The sequence below is a fragment of the Heterocephalus glaber genome, unplaced genomic scaffold (genome assembly GCF_053883595.1).
Source record: "Heterocephalus glaber isolate CG9 unplaced genomic scaffold, H.glaber_assembly_v1.0 deba00001444, whole genome shotgun sequence".
Classification (NCBI taxonomy): Eukaryota; Metazoa; Chordata; class Mammalia; order Rodentia; family Bathyergidae; genus Heterocephalus; species Heterocephalus glaber.
This window is the reverse complement of record NW_028258297.1, coordinates 5,370,338-5,392,125: the sequence shown is the minus strand read 5'-3', so window position 1 is coordinate 5,392,125 and position 21,788 is coordinate 5,370,338. Positions and strand designations below refer to the sequence as shown.

Here is a 21,788-nt window from a genome sequence, read left to right as displayed (position 1 = left end):
GTTCTTTCATGTTCCATTACACCTCAAGGGGGGATGCTGACTCTGAGCTGGGAATAGAGTAAGATGCAGCACAGGTCTTGACTGCACACTGCAGGAGGCCCTACCAAGGGCCCCGTGGTCTTCTAACTTCTATACGTGCTCTTCAGTAGGACGTCAAAGAACACATCCTGCATAGGTGTCAGGAAAATGCTCATTAGAAGTTGCTGCCCCACCCCCCTTTTTTTTAAGAAGGAACCATAGCTAAGTACGATTTTTATCAGCTTTCTCTAAATGCAGTTTTTCTCCTGTCAGTCCCAGAAGCTTGGGTAGAATGATATTGTTGAAGCCTTCAGGTCACAAACGGTCTTCTTCAACCTCCCATTTCTTCTAAAGCACGCCAACCCCTGCACCCTAATCACATTAGTAATGTGATTTGCTGACAGTCCTGCCCTCCTGGCTCCTCATTTTCCCACATGTCCTGTGTCCCCACTGAAGCGGGGCAATGAATGGGAGAGTGAAGTTTAGGATCACTGCTGCATTGAGATATGCTGTTATCCTCAGCAACAGCCCACATTTCCTGTGTCCTCTGTGTACTCAGGATAAAGGCTAATGTTTACTCTCTGGGCACTGTTGTAAGGTAGGTTTTGTCAAAGCTTAGTCATTTTGCAAAGTGTTTGGTGCAAGGAAGATCATTGCTAGTTTGTGGATTAAAGAGTAATTTAGCCCTTGGGGCTGGGAATTTAGCTCAGTGGTTCTGCCACCTGCCTCCCAAGCACAAGGACCTGAGTTCGATCCCCGGTACCAAAACAAAACAAAATGAAACAAAAAAGAGTCTAGCCCTCTCCTTTCAATGAACCTAACTCTCACTGGCATCTGTAGTCTCATTGGGAGCTTGGGCACACATGGAAATGAGAGCCCAACACACAGATTTTAATGTTTTTCTAACAACTGTGGAGATTTGAGGGGATGTGCGGTGAATGTAAAATACCTAGTTGACTTGGCAGTCTCTCGTGTAAATTACAGTATAACAGAGTAAATGAAATTTAAACAAAAAATAAATCTGATCATAAAATGAAAAATATTCTAGGTGCACATTACTTTTGTTCAGCATTTTATTTTATTTTATATTTTTTGAGACAAGATCTTACTATATAGTTCAGGCCTTGAACTTATCATGCATTCCAGGCTGGTCTCCATGATGCCATTTAATTATAGTCTGGCTTTTATTTTATTTATTTATTTATTTTTTGGGGGGGTACCGGGGATCGAACTCGGGTCCTTGAGCTTGCGAGGCAGGTGGTGGAACCACTGAGCTAAATCCCCAGCCCCATAGTCTGGCTTTTATCGTTTCTGTTGCAAGGATAAAATTCTGTGTAATTGTTTTCTCTTTGGAAGTATGTCTTTCTTTTCTCTGGAAGTTTTTAACATACCCCTAGCTGTGTTTTCTTTGCCTTTTCTCACTTGAGTTTGAATATGTGGCTTACTATCTTTCATCCATTTTAGAAAATTCTCACCCACTCTCTTCAAATATTGTTTCCCATTTTCCCTTTCTGTGACTGAGTCATGGGACCTAGTTGTATAACATTAGGACAGTTTAAAAAAAAATACATCCTGTGGCTGTTTATAATCTCCAGGATTATCTCACTGTTTTATTAAAGTACACTTTAGAAGATCTATTTAAAATAATGTATAGCCAGACGTGGTGCACATCTGTAATCCCAGCACTTAGGAGTCTGAGGCAGGAGGATCACTGTGAGTTCAAGGCCAATCTAGGCTATATAGTGAGTTCAAGGCCAGCCTGCACTACAAAGTGAGACCCTGTCTCAGAAAAACAAAAAACAAACAAACAAAAAATAATGTTTAATACACCCACCAAAAAAAAAAACAAACCTAACGCTATGACCCCAGGAATTTACTAAATGTGTGTTAATCAGCCCTCCCTCCTCCCCTAAAACCTGCCATGGCTGAGGTAATTTGTTATTGAAAGTAAAGTAACTGAGGATCAAACCACTGCATGAAGTTTTTAGAAGGATTCTAATTTTCAGTCACAGTCTTCTGAGGGATAATTTTAGGTGGGGAACTCCAGCTGAAGTCCGGCTGTGGGAGCAAACACGGTATTCCATTGTGAACATAATGAATGTCTCTGGAATCAGCCATGATGCAGTGGTGTCTGACTGGGTCCATGCAGCTGAGAGCTGGATAAATCAAAACCCTTGCTTGTTTCCGGGGGCCACAGGATGGACAGTTTCCTCTGCATTCAGCAGTCCTCCCTGACTGGGGAGTTCTGCTTTCTCTGGTTTCAGTTAACCATGGGCAACTGTGATCCAAAAGTACTACACAGAAAATCCCAGAAGTAAACAATTCCTAAGTTTTTCACTGTGCACTGGTCTGAGAGTTGTGTGGTCGAGTCTGACCCCTCTCTGCCCTGGATGTGAAAGGTCCCTTTGTCCAGAGAATCCACACTGCGGACCCGGCCCAGCTGGCTGTGCCTCAGTCCTCAGCTTGGCTGTCAGACTGACTGTTGCAGTCTCTCAAGTGGCCCTTCCACAGCAGCTCAGCGTCCTCGCCCCTCACCATGCCAGTCACCCCACTTCCCCGCACAGACACGGCAACATCTCCCTCGGCCTAAGGCCAAGAAGGTGAATATAGTATGACTGGGTGCTTGCAGAATGGGAGACCAGATTCACACGGCTTTTATGACAGTGTATTGTTATAATCGGTCTATCTTATTATTAGCTAGTGTGGTCACTTTATTGTGCCTAATATTAAAATCAAACTTTATCCACGGGTTTGTATGTGTAAGAAAAAAAATGGTCTTTATAGAGTTTGAGCCTATCCTAGTTCTCCTGACTCCCAAAATCCTTCTGCATATCCTAAAATGTTACCCTGTGGACAAGGGGAGGTGACTGTATTTAAATGACTAACAAGACCAGTCTATCATGAGGTTTGTCGTGTAATTCTTTTTTCTTTTTTTTTTTTTGTAGAGCATCTTTATTCCACAGTGTTCTCCCTGCTCTTGGAAATTTCTTACTTCCCTGGGTAGAGATAATTTATTTAGAAGAAACTAAATTCACCTCACTAATTGCTTATCTTGATGAAACTATAACGCCTATTAGAGTAGGTGTATCTTTGTTCTCATTAGACCAGAGTTCTGTAATGTGGCAGTGGCCCCAGGAAGCATTTTGTATGAGACTGCTGTCTTCTCTGGAAAAGCTTTCCCAGCACAGGGTGGCCCAACAGGTCTGTCTTCAGCAGGTTAAGCCTGGATTTTGGGGTGTGCTTGCCACCCTCTCCACAATGTTCTTTAGCATCTCATAAACCACAACGTGCATAACTCACCAAGCAGGAAGTGTTCACATTTCTATGACTTCTACCATCACAGAGGTCTGCTGCTCAAGGCCTTGGGTGAAGATCTGGAAAACAAACCAGGAAGAACTGGAGAAAATATTTTTACACTTATGATATCCAACAGATTGCTCATCCCTGTCGTAATTAAGAAGAAACTCTGGGATGGTGCAGGGCTGCTGGCGATCCTCCACCCACCCAGCAGATCTGAGGACTCAGAGAGGTTCGAATCCCACTCTGTACACCAAGACGGGGCTGTCCTGACCTCGGTCACCCCAGTGACCTTGTGAATGGAGATTCTGTACAGCAGGACCTGATCAAGCCCTGAGGAGTCACACACCATTTCCCACCACATCTAAGAATAAAGGCCGGAAGGACACACATGTGACCTGCATGTGCCACTGTCCCTTTGCCACTGTCCTTCTGGCCACCTTGAACAGAAATTAAAGTACATGAAGTATTCGTACCTCTCTTGGAAAAGCTACTGTGGTTACTTTTTCCTTACTAAAATAGATTCTCATTCTCTCTCGCTCGCTGTCTCTCATTTACCTTGACAGATGATGCAGCTGCTCAGTTTTGTTCAATCAGGCAGAAATGAAATCGCACATTTTAAACACTGTCACTACAAATAATTGATTATCACTTGTAAGCAGGGGGCCATTTTTGTGCCTATTTTAGGATCCAAGATTGAGGAAGACTCAACACAGGTTTGTGTAGTACCTTGGTATGCCTCCCCATAATGTACTAATACACCATTCAGCTCTTAGTTTCCTTTAATGGTTGCTGGTTGTCTCCTTTTATGGAAATGGGAATCAAATCCACTTGTCTTGCTTCTGAACAAGATTCCACAGCACAGAATGCTGGTATTTAGAATTGTAATGCATCCTGCCCAGCACACACTAAACTGCTGCACTTTTACAGGGACAGTCCTCCCTCTGGAATAAAGCAGCCATAAGAAAAGAATAATTTCATGTCTCATACACCTGGGCAGCTAGCAAACCCTAGGCAATCACAGCAATTCTCTTTGCCAAGAGCTCGGGTCTTGCAGCAGCTTGTAATTAGTGTTGTTTAGCATTTAATTTGCCTTTAGTTAGGTAACAAGCATTTATTGATTACTTTATAGGAACGGAGTGCTGTACTAAGCACAGCTCAGGGACAGGGATGGATGAGGCACCAGCTCTGCCTAGTGTCTACTTGGGAATGGAAACGCCTCCTTCGTGAGCATGGAGAACTCGTGGAAGCCACACCCCACTGCAGAGATTCTTCCCCCTTCAGAATTCAGGTTCTGGGTCTGGGCGCACGCTACTCTGCAGAGACACGTGCTGCCACGTCCTGTCTCATGATGGAAGTGGAGACATACCAGTCACCCATTCTCTGGCCTAAAGAAGGCCAGCCTTTCCTCCTTCTAGAGTCCCCCGAGTGGTGGGGACATAAGATAATGGTATCCACCAGCCAATAGAAGTCAGCCTGTCCTCCATATTTGGCAACACTCCTGAGGTTGTAGCTTAAAACTGAAGCCTCAATGTGAACAGAATTGGGGTACCCCAGATCCACTCAGAGTGGGGACTGCATTTAAGGTCAGTGTGGGGCAGGGGTGGACATGGACAGACGTCACTTAGAAATGGAGGAGCCGGGGACGTCACTCAGTAAGAGAGCACATGCTTTGCACTTGTCAGGTCCTGGGTTCAATCCCCAGCAGTAGCAGGAAGACTTTGCAAGAGGGCACTCAGTCCTTCAAGCTGGGGAGGTGATGTTGGAAGTGAAGGCCAAGGTTGTGAAGTGGGCGGTGCGGGCCAGCAAACTGCCTGCTCTAGGGTCGGAACACAGACAGCAGCACTCGGCTGACAGGACCAGGCCGGTTGGATCCAGAGGGCCCTGGGATGTGCCAGTGGTCTCCCAGGCCTTTCTGTGCTACCCCTTAGTCCCAAGGAAAGCCAGCGAGACACGGCCCTGGTGTCCTCAAGCTGTCTGAGCAGTCACTGTGTCCCAGGTAAGACATGGGAGGCACAGTATTGACCAAAGCAGAACTTGTAGCCCCCAGACCCTGTACCTTGCTCAAGGCCTGAATGTGAAAACTAGCTTCGGCCAGGGACCAGCATCCAGGCAGAGGGCATGGCATACGTGGGCAAGGAGCCAGTGGGTTGGGGCAGACATGGGCTTCAGCCTGCCAACTGTGTCTGAGAATTATTTTTCCTCCCCTCTGGAAACCCAACGTACCACAGATTGTAGAGTGGAGAACGGGGACACAGAAGCACCAGGGAAAGGCGATTTCAGCCTCTCGCTGAAGCCTTCTGAGGCTGTGCAGACTGGAGACAAATCCCTGCAGCTCTGATGGCATCCTCCCCTCAGGGATGGCCCTGCTCATGGTATTGTCATACTTCCATCCCCAGTCAGTGCCGAGCACCATGGATGTACAAGTATAAAAAGGCAACCTCAGAAAGAGGAAACATTTTCTGGCTGGTTTTTATCTTCGAGCATCCGCTGGCTTTTCAACCTTGCTGTGAACACCACACATGGGCTCCTCTCCTCCATGGCAGGAGGCAGATTTCAGGACCACAGCTCAGACTCTGGTGCCAGCTGCACAGGGCTCCAAGGCTGTGACTCTCGCTGTCTGTCACACAGGCCTGGCAAGGCCGAAGGAGGCCTTAAGACAGTGCCTGTACAGGGGCTGAGCCTCGGGGCAGGTGCTTCTGTGGCGGGCTTCACTGCTGGCCTCATCCCTCCTCAGCCACACGGTCACCAGGTCCTCTCAGGAGTGGGTCCAGGGATAGTCTGATCACTGACTCACAGAGGGCTCCAGTGGGGCAGGATTTTTGGACCCCAGGTCTGAGACCATTTTATCCTGAGAGAAGGAGGGCCCTCCTTGTGGCCCCAGAAACCATGACAGGGCTAAGGTTTGGAGCAGGAGGGGCACGGCAGAGGAAGTGTCCCGTTCTGGGGTGGTGGACCCACCTCCCTATGGGTGCCCATCCCCCTGCATGGCATCCACAGCAGCCTCCCCGCCCTTTGGGAGGTCACCAGCCTCCTAGCTCCCCGTTGGCTGTGGAGGTGGTATCTCCTCGGAGAAGCACACTGGACACACACGGGGATACGTCCTTGGTCACAAACTGGAGTGCACAGCGAGTGACCCTGCAACCTGCCCCTTGAAGCCTTCCCTTGGCAGAACCCAAGGCCACAGGGACAGGGCAGGTGACAACATGGGGGTGGGATGGGAAGCCAGGGCCTCTGTTCCTCACCAGGACTCTTCCCACAAGGACGTTAGTGACAGCTGAGAGCAGACCCAGGGACTTCCCAACCACACCTCAGCAGTGACCAGGAACCAAGCCCTGGGTGGCTAAGGAGATGTTGGGAAATGGGGACAGGGAGCAGGGCAGACAGCTGCGGAACAGTGGGGAGTGGAGACAGGAAGGCAGGGTGGTGGGAAACACCAGGCACCGGGTGGTGTGGCAGGGCTGGGAGGGCTGCTGGGTGGGGTAGGCAGTGGGCTGGAGTATGCAGTGGCCAGGGAGGTCACAGAGGCCGGGACACTTAAGGCTCACGACCTGCTAAAATGTGCACTGTACGAGGCAGAGGAGAGGACGGCACCTTGTGGAGGAACAGGCCAACTGCAGAACGGGGCCAGCTCTCCAGAGCCCATACCAGAGGAGTTGCCTGCCCACTGCAAACAGCACTCTGCCGATGTAGGGGGGTTCCCCACACACTGGGACAGGGCTGCACTAAAAGCACCTGTACTGAGCAGCGTCCTACAGGGCACTGAATGCCACACACCTCTCTACCATGGAAAGAGCCGGCAACAGTACTGTGGTCACCGGGGGCGAGGGTGGCAGCGGGGTGGGGTAGCAGGTGGAGTCAGCCAGGATTTTGTGGGTACCCAGTTCCTAAAGCAGCCTCGCCCTCGCTGGCAGGGGTGTTGTGACCGTGGCCATTCTATGGAGAGAGTGGGACACACATTACTGCCACTGTCGTCAGGGCGCTGGCCAGAGGCACTGAGTGACTTGCCTGCTGCAGGTGGGACAGCCGTGGGCGATGCGCCAACCCCTCCAAAGGACGACTCCAAATGGCAGGGTGCCGGGGCAGAGAGCAGAGACATGAAACTCCATGGGCTCGCCCAGGTACTTTCCGGAGTCTCACTGGTCTGTTAAATCAAAGTCAGGTCACCACTGACCTCTACTTCCAGGGACCCTGACATTTGGGGATTGGGGTGGAGTGCTCTGCAGTTTAACAATGAGGATTGGGTCCCCTTTTCTGCCTCTAGGCTCCTCCCACTCAGGCCCCAGGTCTACGGAAGGGCCCCTCCCCACAGAGTCCACCCTCCAATCTGCTCTCACTTGGGTCTTCACAGCACCTCAGGCCAGGTTCCCTTGCAGCTCCCAGGTGCGGAAGGCGGTAACTCAGCAGCAGCAAGGAAAGCTCAGAAGCACAGGCTGCCAGACCTAAGAGCCCCACTCCCACACCACGTCTGCCTTTGCCCCGGCAGTCAATCACAGCAGCCAGAGGAGCTCTGAGAAAAAGCCAATCGGGCAGGGCCCTCAGGATGGATCTCTCCTAGGATTCCTCCTGGCACAAAAATTCAAATCTCATGACCTGGAAAGCCCCGTGAACTGGCTGAGTCCCCGCCACATGAGGCCTGCAGTCTGCCAGCCCAGTTCCATTACCCAGCTGTCCCCACTGAGGCTCCAAGTCCCCAGATCCTTGCTGGCTGTTCTGGCGTCACCTCTTCCAGGCCTGGTACATGGTGGGTGCTCACATGTCCACGGGACCACGGCCTCAGGAAGTGGGGTGTTTAAGGGAGCCTCTGGGTCACGGCACCACTCGCCCCCAAACCTCCACCTAGCTCTGCCTGGCTTGTAAGTGACCCAGGATGGACACTCAACGAAGCAACCAGGGTCTGTGTTCATTCCAGATCCCCAGCAAGCACAGGTGAGGAGGCCCTGACCTGAGAACCAAAAGTAGCTCCCATGAAAGTAAACAGATTTCCCAAGCAGCTCTTTCTCAGCAAAAACGTCCTGGACTTTCCTTGCACAAGCAATCAGGATGTGGCTCTGGGATACCTGGTAGGGAATCAGCCAGGCTGGTCTCCATCACATCTGGGTCCACAGTACCGAGTGCATCCCGGAGAGGTGGAGGCACCTGGACCCATGGGCCCAACAAAACCTCTCACCAATCTTCTTCCTCCCCCATCCCGCCTTCCACTCCCATTCACAGAAGTGGTCAAAGGTGAAAGGGAAAACGCATGGGGTGGGGGGATTCAACTTTTGGCAAGTCTGAACGTGAGTGAAACTGCCTAATTCTGCCTCATCAAAACCCAACATGGGCCCATTTCCCTCTGCAGCCAACCCCCTAGGGACAGGGCGTCAATGAAGGTCACTCCTGTTGTCCCCAAATGCCGAAAGGACCCTCACCAGCCAGCACACACACTGTCGACAAAAGGCAGGGAAGGTGTCTTTATTAAAGATGCAAGCAAGCACAGAAGTATCATGTGTAGTGCTCAGTAATATCCATACGGTACTAAAAATAGAAAAATAGAAATGAAATTTCACAGAAAGCAGCCTCCCTCCCAGACACAAAGAAAAGGTGCTGCCACCCATGCCTCCACTCAGTGAGTGCATGCCCCTGCGCGTGCCTGGCCTCACCCCCGCTTCTCCTACAGACAGGACCCCCCACAGTGGCAGCCCTGCGCCCCCCCACCCTGGGGCACATCCTGGCTCCATCAGGAAGAGCCGGTGCCTGGCCTCCCACCTGGCCGGCTCTCCATTCTTCCTCCAGCCAAACGTGGGCCATAAAAGGAAGCAGGTGGTAGGCAGACACGGTCACTGCCCCCAGACATACTAAGGTATGGGTGACAGAGACAGGTGCCCTGCTGCCCACCTGAGTGACAGAAAGCATTCAACTTGCAAAATCATTCTCAGCAAGAGCTCAGGCACAGGGGGAACAAACTGAACACCAGAGACCCAGGACTTTTAGAAATCTGCTGCGCTACAAAGCCTCTGCTTGCCACTGCTTCAGGGAACAAAAGGAAAGCCTGCGAAATTCAACTCCAGTGCTGAGTGTCTGGGTGTCCATCTGGCAGCCTCTCCACTCCCTGCTTTCGGAGGCTATGGCTCGTAGGTGATCCCCCATCTGCAAGTGGAAGCTCCCAGGATGCTCTGCACTGGGCTCGAGAGCGGCCCCTGCCGGAATTCTGAAAGTGTCCAGAAGTCTTCTGAAGGCGCCAGGAAGGTCACAAGGACTGGACTCCAGCAGAACACAACAGCTCCAGTTCCCCTGCACCCCACCTTATCCTCTGTTCTCATAGGGACCCCAGAACCAAGGGTCAGTGCCATGCGGGGCCTTGGGTGACATGACTACCAAATAGAGGCAGTCAGAGAGCTTCTGCCATTGGGTGGCGGCTCACTCTTGCTTCCCCTTGGAAATGAACTTTTATTTGGTTTACTGATATTTACTTAGATTTCCAGTGAAAAGCTCTAGAAAATACAGTAAGTAGATAGAGTTGCCCAAGGCAGAGACTGGAGCTGCCTGCAGCATGGACTTTGTACTTAGGATGCAAGCCACGGACTGTAATTTTTATAAGGTTTGCATCAGACAAGTGGAAACTCTCAACCCTAAAGGCGAGGCAGCAGCTGTGGATGGGGACCGGCATACTTCTTTGGATTCTGCATGGGTTCCTTCCCCTGTGGTTTACGCGCTGCTTCCAGGGTGTGTCCAGCAAGGAATAAATGAATGCATACAGGACATTTAGCTAGGAGCGTCTGGGGACCATGAGCATGCAAGTTCGCCATTTCCGTCATTATAAATAAAAGTCAAACGTGAGGTCACACTTCCCCATCTTCTGTTTATACACTAAGTCAAACTTCTCATTCATGGAGACGGTGAAGATGTCCTTCCACAGCCCAACTCTCCCTGCAACACAAACCAGAGCGGGGTGTGCTATAACTGCCAGCTGTTGGGCCAGCTACGGAGCCAAGGAACCCTGGAAACAGACCTGGAAGGACCCCAAGATCCTGGCCTAGGGGTGGGGTGGGCCATCTGGGTACAACTCTGGAAACTGCTGCACATGGCTTGAGTGGAACCTGCTTCCCACCACATCTGTCAGTGAAGTGGCCATGGCCACCTTCAGCTACGACCCCACTGGCAGGAGGCTGGCAGGAGGGGCTTTCCCTCTGGTTCATGACTGACTCCCCAGCACACGGGAGGGACTTGGACAACACCACAGAGAGGGAGCACTCTCTATGGGACACATGTGCTTTGGCATCATGTGGGGTTGGGGTCCCTGTGACACCAGGACTCACGCCTTGCTCAACAGTGCCACCAAGGTGTCCCTTGCCTCCCGGGAATTTGAAAAAGAAAAAAAAAATCAACCTCAGGGTAGAAAATGCCATGGCAAATGGAAAGGAGTCAAGAAGACTTCAAACAGCCTGCATTCAAAAACCTCAGGACAAATTTAGAGTGTGCAGAATACTCAGGCACAAGCCGGCTTTTCAAACCAGATGCAAAATGTGCCCCACAGCAAGAACTCCCCGGGGTCAGGCTCGGGTCAGGCTCAGCACACCGGGGGTCGCTCAGCAGAGGCTGCAGGCCACAGGCTCATGGGTAGGCACCAAGCTATGGTGGCTTAGGAAGCCTTGGAGGAGGAAAAAAGGGAGGCAAAAATGGCACCAAGTACTGGGTGTGGTGGTGCACACCTGTCATCTCAGCATGCTGGGAGGCTGAGGCAGGGGGATCACAAGTTTGATCTAGCCTGGGCAATGAGGCTGTCTCAAAATAAAAATATAAAAAGGACCAGAATTTTGCCTCAGTGTGAAGGCTCCAGATTCAACCCCCAGTACCATAAATAAAAACCACCACCACCACCAGAAGATGTGGACCTGTTTTCCTTGTTAACTACAAAATCCCAGTAGGTTGGCTCCAAGCACAATGGGGATTCCAAACTCCCCACTTTCTGGAAGCAGTAAAAAGCAGCACTAGGCTTTTACGTATCGGCTTCTTTAGAGTTCTTTCCACTTTTGGGCTGCGCATGCAGCTCAGTGGTAGAGTGCCTGCCTGGCACACACAGGCCTGGCATTGCAGCCCTTGTACTGCCAACAACAAAAAAGTACACTTTCAAACTTTGAAGTTCCTCAGGTTGAAGTTCCCGCCCTATTTTCTCTGACTTTCTGACGGCCTAATAAATCTGCTAATGTATCACACACACACACACACACACACACACACACACACATTAATTCCCCTGTCAGCATCTTGGATCTGAGCTGCAACTGTCCCCAGCACCTGTCCCTCACCAGCTCGGTGCTGGTCCTCCTGTACTGGCAGCGCCACAGGGAAGAAACCACAGCCCTGCCAGTGCCAAGCTGGTCAGCCCCACACGACAGGGGGCTTCTCTGGTAAGGAGAGAAAAGCACCTATTGAGGTTGGGGAGGGAGAGACAGGAAACTATTCTTGCTACTCTCTAATGATACCAAAGGGACAAAACCAGAGCTTCCAGGAATGTATTTTCTCAGCCGAGGCAGCTGAGCCAGGGAAGGAGGCACCCACCTGGTGGAAGATTTGGACTCAGACAATTTAGGCTGTGACATGAACCAAAGGCAAGCAGTGCAGGGGGGCTACCTGAGCCCCTGCCCCTCTCGGCTCAGGGAGATCTTCTGAGCACAGAGGCAATGTGCTAAAAGGAAACAAAACCACAGAACTGAAATAAACAAAACCAAGGTAGACGATGGCAAAGCACACAGCAGGAAGGAGCATGTGGCAGGCAGTGCGGCTGGGCATGTCTGCACCACACACAGGAAGGACCAAGGGGGCATTCCGGAGGGGATGACAAAATATGGCAAAGGCAAAAGTAAAAATGCAAACAGATTGTAAATAATAATGAACATTTGTGAAGATGCAGACAGGAAATAAACCACAAGGCACACCGGATTGGTTACTTCTTCCTGCCAGAGACCCCTCCACCTGACCCCCAGCTGCAGATGGTGAGGGCTCCCCAAGGCCACATCCCAGGGGCAGCATGGCTGTGGTCAGAGCCCAGCTCCATCTTTCTCATTGGGCACCTGCCACTCCATCCTGCACATGCTGTGGATGAGGGAGCCACAGGTCTGGCCCCGGCTTCCTACCCCTGAGGTTTCCAGCTCACGCTCCCGGGGATCGGCTTCAGGTCTACACCACACTGTTAATTCGAGTCAGACTTTCCAGGTGGGTCCTTACATGTCCACCGCCACCACCCTGGGATTCATTCTGGGGACTTTAATGGCCAGCTCCCTGCCATTGAACAGCATGGGACACCACGTGCCCACAAGGTCAAGGAGAGCAACCAGGTGGAGAAAGGATGCCAGCCTGGAACACCTTTCTGTCTCCAACTGTGCACACCTAACAACTGCCGCATGCCACCAAGGACACCTGCCTGCCTCCCTCATGGCCACCAGCCAGGAGCTCCTGCCCTGTCTACCCTCGTTCATCTGTGCCAAGGCTAGGCCCTTCCTTGTCTGTGCCACCTGTACCCAGAAGACACTCAGCCCACTTCCTCCAGGAAAGGAAGGAAGCTGGCATCTCTGCCCTCAGGAGCTGTGTTCTGTCTGCTGCCACCGCCTCTCCCACCTCAGCCAGGAAGCTGCAGGCTAGCAGACCCACCCTAGGCCTTGCATGCCGAAACTCACGGCACCAAAACCATCCCCTAGATGTGCCCTATGGGTGTCTGACTTCAGCCACTGTGGGTCCCCTGCTAGAAACATCTCTCCTACAAAACCCAAGCTGTCCCCAACACCCACCCGAGGGCAACACTGACTTCACTGAATGCTGGGTTATGAGTGCCAGCAGGCAAGGGCTGGCAGGTGACCATTGTGTCCCTGGCCAAGCAGAGGGCACTGCCCAGCAAAGTACTATGGTGAAAGGGAGAGAATGGTCCAGAAAGCCTGAGGTACTGACAGGAGCAGGGACGGTGAGCGAGGCAGGCAGGGACACGTACCCCGGCCCACGGGCAAGGCCTCAGCATTGCAGCACTGGTCCACCAGCTGGTGGCAGTGCTCAGTCAGGGATTCCAGCTGGGCCTTGTCACAGGACACACCCAGGAATCTGGCCAGCTGCTCCACCATGGTCACCAGGTCCTAGAAGACAAAGGCAGAGAGCAGACAGCAGTCAGAGGCCAGGACTGCACACGCTGTCTCCCTGCCTGCTGGCCCTACTGGCCCAGGGAGACACAAAGCCCTGAGCCATCGAAGGGCCCTCATCTAACAAGTACAGATCTGGGATTCAAACCCGGAGCCCGTGGGGCACTGGGAAGCAGAGAGTTCTTGAGAATGCTGTGGTTAATTTTTAAACAACAACAAGAAGTAGAAATGTCCCTCAGAAGTAAGATCTAGCTGGCTTCCTTCCTGCTGCCCCGGGCAGCTATAATCCAGACTGGCCAGGGAGAGCAAGGAGCCCAACCTGCCTCACCCACTGGTAGGTGGCTTGCAGGAATCAAGAGCCTGTTGCCCCTGCTCACCCTGAGCACTCAGCCGTTCCCAAACACTGCGGGTTCCCGCCTCTCTTGAAGGCGTTTAGAGCAAGTGAGCAGACAAAGCCTCTGAATGGGCCCATGGTAAAGAACCTGTTTCATTAATGCAGCATTTTCCACACCTTAAAGGAAACATGTTCCGGGAAGGCTGGCAGGAGGGCCCACTCTGCCCTGGGTTCGCACAGGACCAATGAGAGCTCCTACTGCCACCCCGAGAAGCCTCATCTGGTACAGCCAGGTAGGGTCACTGCACAGATGCTGGACCATGAGCAAAGGAGCAGCCCTGCCACCCAGCACTGGTGCAGCAGAGGGACAGCAAAGCCGGTTCTGCACAAGCACCAAAAGGGAAGGGCCACGGTGGACCTGAGCACAAGATCCCCCAGGACAGCTCACTGTCCAGGTGATGTTCTCAGAGGAGGCAGCAGGAACTTTTCTGGAAGTTGCGTCCTTCCAGGGTGGGAATGGGATGGCCTGCCTGTTCAGCAGCTCTGGCCACCTCCCCCGCCGCCCAGGCCTGCACTCCCTGGTGACCTGTGCTTGGGACAGCAGCATTCAACTTGGCGGGGCTGCAGCAAGAGGCCCGCATGTTACAGGGCCGGCGAGTCGGGTCAGGTCCCGGCACTGCTGGTCACCTGGTCACCGCCTCGTGGCTATGAGAAGACCCAGCAGGGTGAAGTGGGCAGTGGCCTGGGCACCTGGACAGCCCACCAAGATCGTGAGGCGGTGAAGCAGTCAAGACAGAAGGAAGGTGAGTGAGGGGAGCCCCTGGGCACAAACAAACAAGTGCCCCAGCCCTAAATGTCACCACAACCATCAAGGCAAGACAAGACAGGGCCGGGCCCCTGAGCAATCTGGAGAGGCCAACATGCACCCAGGGCTGCTCTTCTCAAGTGAGAGGTAAACAGTGCTAGCTCGACAACTGTAATGCAGCCCTTCATGTCCACTACCGACATCTCAGGCCACGACTGCGGCTTCAAAAGAATAAATGAGACCCCAAGAGGAAGGACTGCTGGGGTCTAGCCAAGGCTTGTCCCCACTGAGCTGCATGTGGTGAGGCCAGGAGGTATATGGACCCTAGGAGGTGAGCACCTAGGAAGGGACTGGGCCTGAGGGTAGAGCAACCAGACTTGGAAAACAGATGCCAGGTGGGGATCACGGAGGGTGATTCAGGACTTCTTCCCTGAGCAAACCTGAGGGTGGGGTCAGCGGCCCTGGGCTGAGGGGCAGAGGAGATCCAAGGGATCCTCTGCAGAGCCTGGCTTGGGCAGGGCCTCTGGGGAGGGCAGCCACAGCGTCCCAGGCCTGGGAGGGAACAAAACCCAGGGCACTGAGCGCAGATAAGCTGAGAGCTGAGGCTGAGGCCTGAGGCCCGAGCAGCCGTGGACTGGTCAAGGAAAAGAGGAACCAGGGAAACCAGGAAACTGGGAGGGCTGGCACTGTGGCACCCGGAGCAATGAAGTAGCCGGTCACGTGCCACCAGAAGGCCTAGGGAGAGGGCTCCAGATGCCGGCCATGCTGTTGGCTTGAGCAATGTGGAGGTCACTGGGGACCATGCAGGGCAGCCAGGCAGGACAGCAGAGGATGGAAGAGGGTGGAAGAGGAAGGGGCAATGGCAGAGAAGTTTACAATGAAGAAGTGACAAGGAAAGATGCAGAGAGAGAGGATTCGCCAAGCCCTGTTTTGGGGGGTTTTCTTCGGTACCAGGGATCAAGCTCAGGACATTGTGCTTGCAAAGCAGGCCCGGTGCCACTGAGCTAAATCCTGGCCTTGCAAGGCCCTGTTTTAAGGGATGGTTTCGTGTTCCTCCACAGTCCAGCCCTGGTCCTGCCAAGAAGGCGTGGCTGTCCAGGACTCTGGGAGCTCACACATGATGCCCATTGCACCTGCAGTGCCCAGGGCCATATGCCGACCCTGCTCAGGACAATGGTGGCAGCGCATTGGTGTCCCCTTCTACACAGCAAGCCCTGGGAGCCCAAGAGGCCTGCTCAGCATCTCTGCCTGCCCAGCCTGACTGTACAGTGAGGCCCTGTGTCCCGCAAGCTCAGCTGGACGCTCCCCAGCACCAGGCAACACCACAGGGCAATTGTGGTGAGGAACCTGCCCTCCAAGCCCAAGAACTGTGTATGAGCAAAGGGGCAGAGTGTGAGGGATGGGGAACGGCAGTCCCAACATGCTCTCCCGCCAGTGGCTCCACTTTTGTTACGGCAAGAACACGCACTCACCTTTCCCAACCCAGGAGCAGCTGCTGCCTCTCACCCGTGGCCCCTCTGCACCCACACTCACCCGGTGCATGTCTTCGTACTTGAGGAAGAGCACGTTGGCGTCCGTGCGGTGTTCCCAGAACTCCTGAACGTGCTCAAACCAGGAGCCATAGCCCACTGTGGAGAGAGGGACTGGTGAGATGGCAGCAGAGGAGACACCCAGGCACCATGAGTGCACCCTCTGTCCAGGGACCCCCTCCCGCAGCGGGGCAGGGAGGGGAGAGAGCAGCCTGGTGCAGGTGAAGGAAGAGCAGGTGCTCAGCTGGGCCATCGCCGGTGGACAATCCCACCCCAGGTCCCTCGTCGCTTATGCCCTAAGTACGCATCTCCTGCCAATGGCCCTCGCCCCGACCTGTGCCTGACCAGGGAGTGAAGCCTCTGAAGACATGGTACTCACAGTGCTTGGAGGGGATCTCGACAGCACCCAGCAAGGGGCACAGCAGGAAGAGAATGATGCCCAGAGGAGGGTGGGGGTAGGATGGGTGCAGGAGGCTCTGGACAGCCACACCAGCCAGGTGACAGGGAAGCCAGTCAGGGCCTTGAGAGGAGCAAGGCGCGCCTGACTGCCTACAGGGCACCAGCTATGGGGAGACCAGAGCTTCAGGTCCCCTCTGGCCTGGCACGTGTGCAAAAGGTGGGGATGGACGGAGCCTTCGTATCCCTGCTGCACCCCCACTGCTCTGCAGGCACCTTGCTCTCCAGCTTGTGGGAAGGCACAGTTCACCACTGACCCTGCTAGGAAGTCACAGAGACCCTGTCCAGAGTAACCCCATCCTGCACGTCACGTGCCTCGGTGTCCCTGACCCTCATCCCTGAAGGCTCAGGCTACAACATCCTCCCGTGGGTCTCTTGCTTCCACATTCTGCTTGGCCTCTGCCCCCATCAGGATGCGGTGTCATTTTGATGCTCTCTGTATTAGTTCCTGAGCTCTCAGTACCTCAGGCTAGAGCCTGGGTCTCTGTGGCCCCAGGTCTGTGCACAGCTCGGGTCCCTGGGCTGAACAGGGGTGGAGCATGAGGACACAGAGCAGCCCTCTGGTGGGACCTGGTGCATATGGCCTCAAATCAGTAGGGGCAGGGTACTGCGACGCTGGAGTGGGGAGGCCTGCAGCATCAGGACAGCTGTTGCCTATTCTGGCTGAGTGAGGCAGGGCAGTGTGAGCGTGGCTGGCGGCTACCCTCTCTGGGGTGCTGTCCCTACTATTCTATAGAGAAAGAGGACTAAAAGGAAGGGTAGGGGAGTAGAAGGCTCCACAGAGGGCCCCTGGTAGGCTGGGGGCCTCCAGGGGCAGGTGCTGCGGCCCCCCATCCCGTTAGGCAGGCCCCTCTGACCAGACTGAACAAAGTTTCAATGGGAGGGCTCAAGACAGACTTGGACTCCAGGCTCTCGGGGGTTGCACAGGCCTGGGCGGCAGCCCTGTACACACTGGTGCTTTGTAACCCCAGGTTCGTCACATGCCTCATCCTGATCTTGCCCCACTTCCTGAGAAGCCCTGAGAAGCCACAGTGAGCACATGTGTGAGCGTTTACAGCAGGGAATAAACCAGGAAGTGCGTTTGCAGACCAGGGTCCAGAGCCATCTCCGTGCAGACTTAATTCCAGTGCAGATGTGACCCATTTCCAAGCTTCTGGATGCAACTCTGAGCTGCCCACTTGCCACCCTGCCAGTCTGCCCAAAGCAGCCACAGATGGTGTAGGACTGGCGGGGGGGGGGGGGGACCAGGCCGCAGTCCACACTCCAGGTCACAGGCGGAGGCAGGGTGCAGAGATGCAGGCCTGCTCCTCCCTGTCGTGATGTCCCCACCTCCCGCGTGACCACACCTCACACCACCTGGGCAGATGCACAAGCACATGGCACTCTTGCCACCCCACTCCCTGCACTGCGTACTACCCCCATTGTGTCCCAGCCTGTCGCAGAAGCCAGCTGAAGGCCGCGTGACTAGTGCACCTAGCTGCAGCTGCTACTCTGGCCTCCATCACTAGCAGTGGTTTCTGCACCTCCTAGTTCAGGCAGGAAGGGGGTGCTTAGCTGGGGAGCTCTCAGGACCCAGTGGGGACAGGGAGCAGCTTACTAGAGCTCCAAGGACCAGTGGCCCACCCCCAGCATCCTCCTCGGCAAAGCAGGATGTGTCACATGGTCACCATGAGCCTCAGACTGTGCAGGTGAACAGCCCAGCACAGGCCAGGCCCCAGGAACAGCTCAGCCTGGGAAACACTTACGCTTGTCATTCATAAACCGCCGGCAGAATTCCTGGAAAGTGCCTCGGTAGCTCATGGTCCGCAAGGAGCGGTGGAACTGATAGTAGGACACCACCAGGTCCTTGGGGTTGCGAGCCATGTAGATGACCTGTGGGAGGCGAGGGTTAAAGGACGCCCTCCTGCCCGCCCTCCTGCCTGGGCAGGCAGCCTCCTGATTGGCCCAGGGTCGGCAGAAAGCATCTGCCAGGTCCTTCAAGTATCCAGTTGTACTCCTGTCTTCTAGATCTACTTTAAAGTAGAAGACAGAGGTCACACTGTGACACTGGTGATGAGGCCATAGGCCTCAGGAAGCCGCCACCCTCAAGGGAATAAGCCCATCAGGAGCACAGGAGACAGGGAGCACTTGCCTCTGGGTCACACCAGGGCCACACAGTCAGAGGCCCTGTTAACACAAGGGTAACATCCTGGACCTGTGACCCAAGACAGATCTTAGAAGTTCTCGGGGCGGGAGGCAGGCCAGGCGGATGGCCGGAGAGAAGGGCACGAGTTACCTTGGAGTCGCCGTTGTGGAGGTCAGAGGGCAGGAACCGGTAGGGAAGGTGGCTCTTGATGAGCCGGGGAGAGGTCAGTTCCTGTGGACAGAGAGGTGGCTCTGAGGGGGTATCACCCCACCTCTTCCCAGGGCCTCTCCAGCAGGACCCAGCCCATCACTGACTTCCTGCCTGAGGTAGGACCCACACTCAGGCTGGATCCTGGAGGGAGAGACAAGGGCCGTCTCCTCAGCTCGAGGATTCAACCTCTCCTGGCCACAGGAATCTGCTCAAGACCAGAGAGCTGCTGACTGTGCCTAGAGTGGCCAAAAATGGCCATGGGAGACCTGAGGGCAGCAGAGGAACCATGGTGCATGCCCAGAGTGTCGCCTGTGAGATGGCCGCAGTCTCCAGCCCATGCTCCTTCCACACTGCCGACTCCTCCCCGTGTAGCAGCCAGGGTGATCCTGCAAAGCATCTCTGCTCCTGGGCCCTCTACTCTGAGTCTCGCTTCCCTGTCACCATGGCAACAAGCCCAGCCCTCCCCATGCTCAAAGAGACTGTCTGCAGCCCCCAGCCCTCCTCCAGGGACAGGCCAGGCTTCGAGATTTCCCATCCTCTCTGTGGCCAGGCTGGGCGGTGTCAGCAATGGGGCACTCCGTGTAGCCACACCACACACTCTGTGAGCAGCCCTCACAGGGCATGGCAGTGTGGGCAGTGAGGTGCACCTGAGAGGTGGGGTTCAGGGACCAGCTCACTCAGGATGAGAGCCACAGACATGGGGTGGGATGGGCCCTCAGAGCTATGCTGCACCCAGCCAGTCACAGTTAGAGCTGGCATTAGAGCTGCAGGCAGGTGAGGTGGGGGTGGAGTGGAGAAAAGTCCAGCTCCATCTGAGGGACAACACACACGGGGCTTGGGGAGAATATTTTAGGTTATTCTTCATACCAAATATTTGATCAAACACATCCTACCCCACTCCCTCTGCAGATGGGAGGAAGTTACCCACCTAAAACCCTTCCCAGCTTTGTGCTGCTCCCAAATAAAGGCCCAGGCACCTCACGTGAGGCTTCTGAGTCCCCTCACCCAGAGGTCATCCACACCCTGACCAGAGGCAGGGGTCACAGCCCTCTCAGTGTCTCTCCTACACTGGGCTCCCCATCCTGCGCCCACAGAGCCCTGAGCCCCTTCAGAAAGTGTAATGCTGAGGTGCCCAGGGGCTCGCCAGGGGCTGTGCCGCTGCCCGAGGTACCTTGATGATGTCCAGGCCCGGCTGTGGGTACTCCAGCACCGGGAGCTGCTCATCGATGTTCATCAGGCCGATCTCATCAGGGTCAGCGCCCTGGCTCACCAGGTAGACCACCTCCTGCAGTAGGCTTGTGCCTGGGGAGAGAGGCCAGGCTCAGGAGGAGCAGCCCAGCCCTGCAGCAGGGAGACAGCAATGGCCCACAGCCCATGCCCCAAGCCACACAAGGCAGAGAGGCCTCTCACTCAAGGGGTCAGGCTGCTGGAGGGCTACAGACTCTTACAAAGGGACTACATGCCATACACCAGTCCCCGCTGGATGTGGGGACCATCCTCTGGGAAGAACGCATGTTTCAGGCTCGGGTCCCATGGTCCTCAACCTGAAATCCTTCCTCGCTTTCCACTGCTCACAAATAAAGGCCCAGGTATCCCACACAAGGCCTCTGGGGGGCCAGCCTGGCTTCTGCCTGCCCACGCCCCCAACCTCAGGCATCTCCACCACAAGCCTGCCTTCCCTGAAGCCCAAGCTCCAGGGTCGCTCTCAACCCATGCCTGCGTCTGCACACAGCCGTGTGCCTGGTTCTCTCGGCTGAGCCCTGGGCCCACCCACCCCACTGTGCAGCCACCCCAGCCGACAGACTGAGCATCCCAGGCTTTGCTACGGGGAGGAAGAGGTGGAGCCCAGCCTGGACCACTCAGTGGCAACCACACCCCACCAAGGCCACCGTGGGCACATGGGCCACGTGGGCCCCTGCAGGCCAGGTGGGAGTTGGTGGACACTGAGGGAGTTGCCAAGGACAAAAGCCACACTGCGTGTTCCCCAGCCTGTCCCAGGCCCCACGGACATGCTCAGCACCGCACACACTCAGCCCCACTCAGGCAGGTCCTAGTCCCCAGGCTTCCCCAGTCATTGCCTCCTCCCATGAGCTCGGGGAGACAGCACGGCTGAGCACTGTCCCCTCCCTTTGAGGGTTCAGTCTCTGTCCCTGGTGGCCCCTCCTTGCTAACAGCCCACAGGGCGGCCTTGGGTGTCCTCCCGAGGTTGCCTCACCCAGCCCGTCCTGCAGCCGCATCCCTGCAGACACAGGTGCCAGTCTGTTCCACAGCTGCTCGGTCCTCTATCCCAGCCCTCCAGCCATGCAGGTGCACACCTTCCTCGCTTCCTCACAAGCACAATGCAGCAAGCCTGCTGACCCCACTGTCAGGGGTGGCTGAACAGACTCTCCTACCCTGGCCCCTTGCACCTGAACCACTTCCCAGGAGGGGAACATGTTGCCTGCTTCCCACACCGCCACCACCCATGGTCCAGACACACAAATCAGGTCATGATCCCATTCAAACAAAGTCCTCCCACGGCCCGTGCCCCCAGACCTGTCAGCTGTGTCCACTCCTGCCTGCTGGCCAGCGGCACTTGCCAGTCCCCTGCTGGAGCCTTTTCCTCCCTCCCTCCCTCCTCCCTGTGCCCAGTCAAATGTCACCTAGCAGCATGGGCTCTGCTGACCACACTGCGCTGTCCCCACTGTGCCAACAGCCCAGAAACAGTGCACGCTCTTTCTGTGCCCCCACTGTCCCCACCACAAGGACAAGGACTTGAATGCAGCAGGACAGCCAGGACATCACCTGTTCCTTCCACACTCTCCTGTCCTGAGCAGCACCCAGGATGCAAAGGTCAAAGTGACAACTGACATGGGGAGCAAAGGTCCTGGAACAAGGAAGTGCTGACTCCATGGAAGAAAGCAGCTCT

The 21,788-nt window shown here is 54.8% G+C and overlaps 1 protein-coding gene across 5 annotated transcripts in view; it reads right to left on the bottom strand.

Annotated features, from left to right (window-relative positions):
- Positions 1-1,117: 1,117 nt before the first annotated feature.
- Sult4a1 (sulfotransferase family 4A member 1) overlaps positions 1,118-21,788 on the bottom strand; it is a 29,907-nt gene continuing 9,236 nt past the window's right edge. For 2 of the 5 annotated variants that reach the window (XM_004845429.3, XM_004845430.3), the window contains exons 2-7: positions 20,052-20,182; positions 18,821-18,901; positions 18,291-18,417; positions 16,094-16,188; positions 13,280-13,418; positions 8,754-10,224 (exon numbers count right to left, since the gene is read on the bottom strand). In XM_004845429.3, coding sequence (XP_004845486.1) covers positions 10,112-10,224; positions 13,280-13,418; positions 16,094-16,188; positions 18,291-18,417; positions 18,821-18,901; positions 20,052-20,182 — 686 coding nt within the window. In that variant the 3' untranslated portion in view covers positions 8,754-10,111. Of the gene's footprint in view, positions 2,175-2,922; positions 3,393-8,753; positions 10,225-11,856; positions 11,984-13,279; positions 13,419-16,093; positions 16,189-18,290; positions 18,418-18,820; positions 18,902-20,051; positions 20,183-21,788 lie in introns of those variants that run through there. The other 3 variants (XR_002395224.2, XR_002395223.2, XM_087213737.1) reach the window with 3 other exon arrangements.